This window comes from Haliotis rufescens, unplaced genomic scaffold (genome assembly GCF_023055435.1).
Source record: "Haliotis rufescens isolate VD_foot unplaced genomic scaffold, xgHalRufe1.0.p SCAF_2, whole genome shotgun sequence".
NCBI lineage: Eukaryota > Metazoa > Mollusca > Gastropoda > Lepetellida > Haliotidae > Haliotis > Haliotis rufescens.
In genome coordinates, this window is record NW_025963890.1 from 14,151,958 (window position 1) to 14,163,343 (window position 11,386).

Below are 11,386 nucleotides of genomic sequence, written 5' to 3' on the forward strand. Positions count from 1 at the left end.
TTGAGGAACTATTTATTTGCTTTCAGACTGAAGAAGAGGTGAAATATATGGCTTACACGAGCGAGCTTAATTGGCATCAACTTATCCATGTTGCTTTTTCAGCGTAAGAGGGAGCGGAAGGGGTTTCCACGTGCTATTTCACGGCGGACAAGGTAGTCCCGCAACAATAAATTTCACACTATAATGTTCACTAAATATGATTTAGAATTTTTGAAATGATATACATTAACCAACTATAGTAATTCATCACAATGGTATATTTGTAATAAGATATTTGTAATCTTGTTTGTGCGGAGCTGCAAAATGGCGACCCCCAGAAATGTAACCCCTCTGGTTGCTCGAATTAGGGATTTGTTCCTTCAAGTAATATGCTTATGTTTTTATCGTAATGTAGAAAAGGTTAAATAGACAACGCTGTACCCGGGAATACCATATTTTGTCGATAACATGTGTCATTCGTTATTTTTACATTGACCTTGTCGTGTCCGCCAATGCCTTAGCTTGAGATAGCTGAAAACAGCAACAATTAGATGTTTAAAATCATGATGAGATAACTGACTTTAGACCCAAGAAATTATCAAAGTATGGGAATAGACTTATGGTTGCTCTGTGGGGTTTGGCTTTGGGTGCAAAATTTCGTTGTCTGTGTGAACAATCATGATATATAGTTGTTGTTTTAACCATACACGCCAACTTTTAACTGTATGATTGTCATGCTAGAAGTCACAGTTAGTGAGTAAGTAAGAAAACGTAAATCTTTATGGATAACTACTTCTGTTTTTTTACATATAGCAGCATTTTAATGTAGATTCTTACACTGGTATCAAGCTGAAGTGACATCAAAACAGTTTCCACGGATACCAAGCTAGACGATTTGTACCAAACGAAAAATGTCTGTCTTGTAACTAAATCCCCATCATGTTTGTACCTGTTTTAGAGCATTTGTACTTGATTTGGCTGACTAGTACAAAAAATTGTATGACCCGGATGTAAACAGGATTGCTTTAACCAGTATCAACTGTAAAAATGACCAAAAATAATGTATGTTTCTCACTACTTTCTAATAATTTATTCAGCACTCAATTCTCAAATATTCTGACCTGCACTTTCAAAGCAATTTATGTATAGCACTATTACATTTCCAAAACTCGAACACATTTTATATTTCCAACATTCATTCATTAGACATTTCCAGCATTCTTTCTCCTTATCGCTCTATGGCTGAAATAATGCAGATGCAACGTTAAGTTTTTAACTCACTCCAACATTCTTCATTATACATTTCCTACTTTCATTCATTATGTATCGTTTGAACCATTCATTATACATTTCCAACATTTATTTACTATAGACCTACATTTGAAACATTCATTTTACACTTCAGTGATTGAGTATTGCTTATGCCGCTTTTAGCAATATTCATATTTGGTGAAAGAACAATCAATCAATTAACTCATCAATGCGAGGGGCGGTCGGGTAGCCTAGTGGGTAAAGCGTTCGCTCGTCACGTCGAAGACCCGGGTTCGATTACCGACATGGGTACAATGTGTGAAGCCCATTTCTGGTGTCCCTTGTGATATTGCTGGAATATTTCTAAAAGCGGTGTAAAATCCAACTCACTCACTCACTCATCAATGCTAGGTGACAATAAATGACTACTGAACAGTCATTCCCTGTTTAATATGCTAGTAACATCAGGATTAAATACATTATCTCAACTGGACGTGGTGGCATATTGTTGTTTAAGTATTTAAACTATAAGTTCTTGGAACTCATCCGCTGTAACAAGAAGTTTACTTAATCGGTGATTGGACGACTCATTGGTTGTTATATGAAACACAAAACAAATAAAGTCTTAGCTGAAAACATGTTTAATCCGATTAATGTTTAATGTTTCAAATCATATATAATTTCATTTTACCTGTGAAGATCTGGGTTAGAATACGTCTTCAGCAAGCCATGCTTGCTGTAAAAGGCGGCTATGCTTTTTGTAAGAGGCGTCGAACGGGATCGGGTGGTCAGGCTTGCTGACTTTGTTGATGCATGTCATCATATCCCAATTGCGAAGATCGATGCTCGTGATATCAGTCACTGGATTGTCTGGTCCAGACGGTGTTAACAACAAACAAACAAGCACGGATTCACTTTGTTGGGTACGAGTCATCCAGCTGATTAGGTACAAGTCGGTAGGGGCTATCCATCATTTGGGTCAATTCCGCCTAAAAAGTTTGGGTACAGATCTCTGTGGGTATGGACTGTCCACTTACCATTTCCACAACATTCTGTTAATAGCTATTGTTGACTTTCTCTATTTCTTTGCTTAGGGTATAAAGTACAATGTGATTAATTATGTTCAACAGTCAAGATAGTATTTATGATGATTATCATTCTTAGGCCTACTATTGCAATTTGGTTTGAAGGCTTTCCTAACTGTTACGAGTCCATATCCGACAAATATGGTTTCTACCTAAAAGTTAAATGAAGTTCTTACATAGATTTGCAGGGATCAAAGGCTATTTCATTTACCTGTTATACTTTTGACTTTGTGTAATAAGCATGATAAGTATAACTTGTGCATTCCATGGTTTTAATCTTGCAGTCTAGCCTTAAAAAAAACAACTTTAACCCTATGGACATAAAAATAAATGTAAAGTGCTAACCCAAAGAATCCCAATGGTCTTTATAGTAAAAGGTGGCATGTAGAAACAAACTATATGTTGCAAGAATTGTAGATATAATTGAAATTAGTGGACTTAACATAAAATCTATCCAAATTACCCCAAATAAGAAATGAAAGTTAGAAAACTTTGTGTACAGTGAGACAGACAAGTAATGTTATGATGCATGTACATGAGGAGGATTTATGTCATGTGGTATGAAAATCAATTGTAAAATTATTACTTCTGTTAATATGTAGATTTCTCATGACTTGGTCGTAGGATTATTTATTTTATTTTATCTGACTCACGATTCTACATGTAAACGGGTTGGGCTTCTTTAGTTATTCCCTTTAAGGCTGAGTTTCTTACCATGATCATACCACTGAGATAGCATAGGTGTTATCACTGATCTAGGCATTATGGCCTTTGTCACCAAGCAAGAATCAAAACTTGGTCTTCAGCATCATGTGCAAAAGTTTGTACTGTCTACCCATCCATGACCACTGGCGGGAGGATTATGTAATCTATTACCGTATTCGACGTAATAAGCCCCCGCTCTAATAAGCGCCCATGGCGATATTTGCTGATATATTGGCTGGTGAACAATCCCAATTAGCACCCCTTCCGATTGATCAATGTATACAAGACTTATTTATTCGCTTATAATACACACTCGTGTGTTATATGCACCCTTAATTATGGGTACATAAACACTTCAGGCTGTCACCATAAACCACGAAATTCATCTTTCAACTCTGTTTTTTTCACCAAAATAATATTCTAATAAGAGCCCCCTATTTCTAATTTTGAGAGCGCCCTGGGCGCTTATTACGTCGAATACGGTAATAGAGAAAAAAACCTACCTGTCCCTGCTTCTGTACTGTGGTGCTGAGAATAGGTAGCACTCCTTGCATGTTTTATGATGATGATGATGATGATGATAATAATAGCTGTCGATCATGTTGTTAATCATGTTAATGGACATTGTTTGTATTCCAGCGGAAATACAACAACTCACTTCGTTTTGAGGGAGTCAATTCTTCGAAAAGGTAGGCTTCCAGAAAATGGTAGTGTTTTAGCTCACATGACTTTCAGTCAAGTGAACTTATGTCGTGGCACGTTGTCCATCCATAGAAAATGTTGACATTTTTTATCTCATCTTCATCCAAAAGACCTGTGAAGTTGAAACACAAGGCTGATCTCAGCTATGGTGTTTCTAAATTAATCACAGAATTCCAATCAGATGTTTCAATTGCCAGCATTTACTCGGCCATATGATAGTGAAAAACATGAATTTTCTTATTTATGTCAGAACCTTAAGAAACTTTTCAGCCTTGTCTGTATGTATCCTTATGAAATTGGGATATGTAGTGAATATGAGGTAAGCCCAACAACACATTCTATATTGCTGTGTTTTATTATGTTATTTGATAACTCAACCTTTGACCTTCATGTACTGCTGTGGCAGCCAATAGCACAATGGCTATCATCATGAGCCTCTAATTTTGACCCTGTGCATTCTAAGTTCTGCATGTATCCATTTGTAATTTAATCAACATGACGTGAAGATGTCCGTTGCATAGAAACTTTATTTCTCGTGTTTATTCTTGTTTCCCCTTGTGTGACAAGCTGCTGCTGTTGTAAGAGTAGAAAAACAACGTGCGTGCTAGCGTGTGTGTGTGGTGGTGTGTGTGTGGTGGTGTGTGTGTGGTGGTGTGTGTGTGTGTGGTGTGTGTGTGTGTGTGTGTGTGTGTGTGTGTGTGTGTGTGTGTGTGTGTGTGTGTGTGTGTGTGTGTGTGTGTGTGTGTGTGTGTGTGTTTTTAACATTTTATGTAAGACATGGAGTTGTTACAATGTGTGACCAGACATTCCAAGTATATTGTGTCATCTTTCCCCGGTGGGGCATGAGTGGCCCAGTCGTTTAAAGCATCGCAATTCGATGTTCATATTTACGTCCCTTTGGCATGCCAGAAAGTGGCATATTAGTTTGTCATGCATGCTGCATATAGCTACAAGTGTGTTCATGCTGTATAAAGCAATTTTATTCACTCAGTTAAAGAGGCGGTCGGGTAGCCTAGTGGTTAAAGCATTCGCTTGTCACGCCAAAGACCCGGGTTCAATTCCCGACATGGGTACAATGTGTGAAGCCCATTTCTGGTGTCCCCCGCAGTGATATTGCTGGACTGTTGCTAAAAGTGGCGTAAAACCATACTCACTCAATCACTCAGTTAATAAGAGAACCAGTCCTCTTGTAAAAACTAGTTAGCCAAGTCATATAACTTATCCAGTGTTCAAAAGTAAGGAGGGGGCACGGCTGGCTCAGTTGTCTAAGGCGCCGCAATTTCCTGTGCAGAGTTGTATCTGTTGTATCCCTTCCGCGAGAAAGCTATGATTTTGGGTTTGAATCCTGTTTCCCCCCAATTATGTTTCTAGTTTTGTCAGCACCATACCTGTTCTTGTGGGTTTCATTCACCAAAGTGGTAAACGTCTGCGACCTACATCACTTTAGGCTCCCCGACACGTTGTGCTGTAACTGCTGTAACGTTTTGAAGTGACGTTAAACCCAACTCACTCACTTTTTCCCAAGTGGCGAAAGTGGGTGCTCATGCTATCAACCACATGGTTGTCTTTACCAGACTTGTTGATTTGCTCACTAAAGTACTCACGGAAATGAAAAAAACCTGTTTTTCGATCTCAGATTTTAAATAAATACAGTTAATATACAAAATATATAAATATTCAAACAACTCAATTAGTACTAATTGGGCCTTGGTATATCAAAGGTTTTTATGTCTTTTTACACGTAAAAGTGTGTAAAAATATGAACAAAACAGACTATTGTGAAACTGAGCATAACCAGGTGTTAGTAGATCAAGGTGAATGTCCATGACCTATGACACCTTGACGACAGGTGAAAACAGGTGCTTGAAACCCACGTGCATGTGATTTGTCAGTGGTTAGTGATTTGTGAGTGGCATTGTGGGATAGTGAATCATCGTCAAAATATCAGAACGTAAAAGTAACATATTCCCTTCTCAAACAACTTACATGTCATTATTATTATGTACATAAACATAGCTGTTATTTTTATTGTTGTTTTGATAACTTTTTTTCCGGGTAATTTGCATAATGCCTATAGCCTGTTTCTGCCATGTCAATTTGGACTTCGTTTTATTTTTGAATGTTGAAAGTGCCTACAAATTACCTCCTGTAAAGTACATTTTGTATTGAGAACTGAGATAAAACTAGCAAATCCAGACTAGTACTTTTCCAGTTGTTTTGTTATTTCGTATTTACATCTAAGTAATGCTTTGTGTCGATTATTAAATCCAGCAAAACAGTTTTTTTTCATTTCCATGAGTACTTTAGTTCACCCTGTGTTCCAGGACACAGCCCCCTCCGGACGTGCCTGACGGGCCCTCTCATAAGTTGTCTGCCAACTACTACTTCACCCGGGATGGTAGGAACGAGATGATGCCCCCAAAGAAGGTGTATGATGCCAACCAGCAACTCCTGACAGAAGGATCGTCAGGGTAACATGACAACTTTACTTATCTGTATGGTATCAACTAACACTTTATTTATTGCTTTAAGGACAAACGCAACAGTTGACATGCCAGCACAGCTAGACAATACTTGTACCTGCCGTTGCAGTCCAGTCCTCTGTATCCTGTATATACAGAATTATCATTGTCCTTCCTTTGTTTATTGTTATTTTTCGGATTCCCAGACTGAGTGCCCAGAGGAAGGTACGTACCTCGTCTGTAGAGACTCTGGTCTTCAACATCAAATTCACCGTAAGGTGCGTCTGTTTCGGCAGTTTCCCAAGCCCTTATCTGCTCACATCTGCTTGAGGCATGTGATGTCTCAGCATTAGTTTGATGATCCTATCGTGAATGTTGTCGATTCTTCTTCTCATCTTAGCATGCTTCAATTCTGCAGGCGTGATTGAAAGTTGTGACAAAGCGTCAAAAGAGATGCCAAGCTGAACACCCAATTGTCCGTCGGAGATAGTGGTGTGGTCTGTGTTGTAGAACGGATTGCCTGGACACCACTTCCGGATTGGTTATAAGTCATACCCTGATTAAATTGCTATTCAGAGCTATGAGGTCATTGGTGTAACGTTGTACGTTGTGAAAACATGTACCACATGTCATACCCGATTTCATTGTTATGTCTGACGAGCCTAAAAGGGGTCACTTCACCTGTCATGTTTTTACCCACTCACGTGTTCTTGTCTTTACAACACTAGGCGGTATTATAGAGTCTTTGTTTAGCACCAGCTTCCTCGTGTATGTCTCTCAGTTGTAGTCTATACAGGTAAGGGTATCTGCACCCAACCATCCAACCATGGGATAAATGTGTGAGGCCCGTGAAGATCCAGGGTAGAATAGGTCTTCAGCAACCCATGCTTGTCGTAAGAGGCGACTAACGGGATCGGGTGGTCATTTATCCCAATTGCGTGGATGCTCATGATATTAATTACTGGATTGTCTGGTCCAGACTTGAATATTTACAGACCGCCGTCATATAGTTGGAATAATGCTGAGTGCGGCATTAAACAACAGACCAACCAACCAACCAAAGCATAGTGTGAGATAGATAAGTTTAAAAATGTGTAAATTATTAACTTTTATCATTATATACTTATCCTATCTCAAATCTTATATGCTCGACCGACCATCCCCACATCACAGCTCCTCCAATGATGAGGAAGGGGTAGTCAAGTGATCAAGTCATGAAAAGTCACACACAGGATTATAGTGCTTGTTTGGGTGGTGACCATGTGTTTTGGTGAAATATTTTTAGAAGTTGGAAACTTTGTTTAAGCACATTTCCACATATGGATCAAAAAAGAAGGAAGAAATGCATAGTGTGAGATAGGAAAAGTATATAAATATACAATTTACAATTCCATGTTATCCACTATTAATTAGCCTCATTGTTTTCAGAGAGAAGGCTGTGTCCTCAGGCAAGGCTCCAGTACGTGCAGGGTTTGGATATGACTGGGACACTGGTCGAGCACAGTTTTGAATGACATTCTTGTGTTCCTACATTCATAAGGGTTCTGCAAGCAGGAACTTCTGAAATTAGTTACACAAGATCATGGATGAATGCTTGTATATACATTAGATATTATGGGATGTTTATTGAATAAAGAGTGTTAGAAACTTCTATGTTTATTGTTTTAATTTTTTAGCAACTGGCTTGGCAACTATGGTAAGAGACCCTTAATCATTGAGGGCATATGTGGCAGTCTACAGATCTAACTGAGGTCTAACAGAAATTTTCTTCACACCACTAAACAATAAATTTGAACACAGGCTATATCTGTGTTTTAGAATATAAGGCCAATAAGATTTATCATCCAAAACTGGCATCTACACAGGAGCTATCACTTGAGTGAGATGAAGCTGGAACCCCAAGAAGATAAAGTTTGAACTTCACCCTCATGACTTTTGACATCAAATATATCGACACTTGTCGATAAATGTTAGAAACTAATTGGCAAGCGTCAGAGTTGTCAATATTATTGCCTCATGTTGATATATTTGATCTAAAAAACACATTCAGATGATATTCTCTGCTTATCATCCCAAGCTGGCTTCCACAGGATATATCTCCGTGAAGAAATCCGTCAATGCTTTGCAGACTATTGTAAGGTCATCGGTTACCATGAGACGTGCCACCTTCCCAAGGCAACTGACTATATTAGTCCAGTTACCGACCTCTCCGAACGAGTCGGAAATTATGGAATTATATTTTGGTTGGACTAACTAGCCTATGCAGAGTCTAATCGACATCTGGCTCGTAAACTGTATTGCAGATTTTAGTCAATTGCAAAGCATGTGTTCTGCCAACTCACTGTCAACAGATATTTTCCAAATCTTTTCATGTTTTTGATCAAGGTGCTCACGTGAGTTGATGCACTTATGTAAAGAAGACTTGTTCTATTACTATATAGATTTTGGACTGGGTGCCGTAATTTTGTTTGAAGCAAATGCAAATGATATGAGAGGTGGAATCTGACTGGTCAACAGGAGGGACATAGAAGGGACATAGAAGGGACATAACTCGTTATATCCACTTGCAGCGCTACAATCAAACCCGGCAATTCCAGCCTAGTTCGGCAAGGGTGGAAACTGGACTTTAACAGTCAGTTAACTCCCTTGCTTTGGGAAGATGGAGATGTGCATCACTTTGTTTTTTCCTCCCACATTAAGCTGACAGGCCATGATATAACTGGAGTAATGTTTAAAGTGGCGTTAGACCAACTCACTCCTTCATCGGTTGCCATGACGTCACATTCAAATGTCATCGCTAATCTCTTCCACTGAAGCTGGTTAGCTGTGTTTTTACACTCATGATATGAAATATATCACTCTCCTGGATAAATGTTTTAAAACTTCTTGGCATTCCTCAAAGTTTAAAATGCTGTGGATGAGTGTTGAAATATGTAATATCCAAAGGTACTCTGGTGAGATTCTCCACATCCTTGCCCTTCTTACACCCTCCACTTTACTTCATCGGGGCTCCAAACCTAAATGACAAGAGCCCAATTGTAATCGCTCTGTTTATGATTTTTTTTTTTTTTTTTTATTCCATGTTTTTTTTACCACGGATGACAACCAGTTGCCAGAATCTATCTCCCCTCACCCCCCACCCGCCTCCCCCAAATCATCACACAGAAACTAGTTATTGGTCAATAAATATAAATATATACCCCCTGTATGTAAGTAGATAGGGGAAATATATTTTTATTTACTGACAAATAACTGGATCAATGTGAAGCAGATACCACACAAATTCCAAGACTCTAGGCTCAATGACTAAGGGTAGAGTTTCCAAAATTGATTGCCTGAAGACCCGTGAAGATTCGGGGTAGAATAGGTTTTCAGCAACCCATTCTTGCCGTAAATGGCGACTATGCTTGTCGTAAAAGGCGACTAACGGGATCGGGTGGTCAGGCTCGTTGACTTGGTTGATGCATGTCATCGATCCAAATTCGCATGGATCGGTGCTCATGATATCAATCACTGGATTGTCTGGTCCAGACTCGATTATTTACAGACCGCCGTCATATAGCTGGACTATTGCTGAGTGCGGCGTTAAACAACAACAACAACAACAACAACCAAACAGGAAGTACAAAGTGAGCTTCAGCCATAATACTTTCTGTGAAGTTATAAAATAGTCAGCGTCTGCTTTCCGTGACATAATCCAAACTGGAAATGAGGTGAGGTGAAATGGGGGGTCTTTGTTTTATGTTACAATGTTTAAAGTGTGACACTCAGACAATTTATACAATGTCTAAATATTTCAGTCATTTTACAAAATGACTGAAACATCTGTCCTTTTATTTAACAGATTGACTAAAAATTATTAAGACGTTCAAAAGAGCTTAAAAACACCACAATAGACTAATTATACTAAGATTAGAAGCCAAATAATATAGAAATGTACGTTGGCTTTCATTTTCTTTTAATCCTAACATTTTCAGTCACTTGGTGAGGAGATTAAACATGAAAGTGTTTGGAAGTCGTTATCATAATGATATAAATGGACAGATTTTTCAGCAAGTTTGTAAAATAACTGAACATTAGGTGTTAAATAAGTTCCTTGAGTGAAAATTTTAGTCATTTAACACATAAAATGTACACACAATAAAAATAGCAATGCTCAGGTGAAATATTTACTTTGTGTTAAAATAGTGTAAACGAAAATCGCACATTGCCAAGCAAGTGACTCATTAAAACCTCAACACCATTACTGATGCTGCTCACAAAGATACCGACATTTCCCTATTATTTTGAAGACAAAATAGTATTTCATGTTGTTGATCAATGTGACCATACCCCCTTATACTATCAATAAAAGCGACAAATACGTTTACGAATGGCGCAGCACAGGTCGCGAACCCGTCGAGGTTTCTGCTGTATCATCCGGGTACTCACGGGGAACACAATAACAAAGGCAACAACCAGTCCCGGGTAATTGCTGTAGATCAGTGCCCCTTTAATGCCGAGCACCAGGCAGGGTAACACCAAGTTCCATCTCATAAAGTCTTTTGGCACGACACGACCGGGGAAGGAAACCCTGACCTTTCGCTCTCCGGACGGACGCTCTACCACTACCACTTGGCGGTCCCAAACTGGAAGAACTGAACACTTTGTAACGATCTAGCCTAGAACACTGAGATTTCTGATCTAGAACCAGGTGACTCTCTAGATTAAAGGATCTAATGCAGTATGAAAGTACTTTCTGAAACCGGAAGTTCAACAATTCAAACACTAATAAGCGTTTTTTGCAAAACATAATAAAAATTGGCAACATAGTAAACTATTTATGTCAACGTTTAAACAGCGTTTCCTAGATTCTATACAACCATAAATGGCATTATAATCTTATAAATTCCACACTTTTATCCAAATATTGTTAATTTAAATCGTTGTTAAATACTGAAATGTTTCAAAAGTATTAGATCTGTCCAAATAAGAAGTGTTGTAACTGCTGTTTAGATTAACAACTTTACACATGTACAAAATTAGAATCCGGTAGACCTATTATGTCTATATTGAGGAGAAGAAGATAAAGACGAATACCATGTGTTGTTTTTATGCCCACATTATGCTGAAATTTGACAGCTGTATTTACCTAGGTATTATAATAAAATATAATGAAATATAATAAAGGTCTGCTATTGTGTTAAATACTGGCCGCGGCAT

The 11,386-nt window shown here is 38.4% G+C and overlaps 1 protein-coding gene across 1 annotated transcript; it reads left to right on the forward strand.

Moving 5' to 3' along the window:
- Nucleotides 1–244: 244 nt before the first annotated feature.
- On the forward strand, nt 245–7,835 carry LOC124113749 (NADH dehydrogenase [ubiquinone] 1 alpha subcomplex subunit 7-like). Its single transcript, XM_046474259.2, has 4 exons — nt 245–363; nt 3,660–3,709; nt 6,047–6,193; nt 7,613–7,835. Exons 1-4 carry the CDS (start codon nt 304–306, stop codon nt 7,692–7,694), a joined length of 339 nt encoding a protein of 112 aa, XP_046330215.2. The 5' UTR covers nt 245–303; the 3' UTR covers nt 7,695–7,835.
- Nucleotides 7,836–11,386: the final 3,551 nt, after the last annotated feature.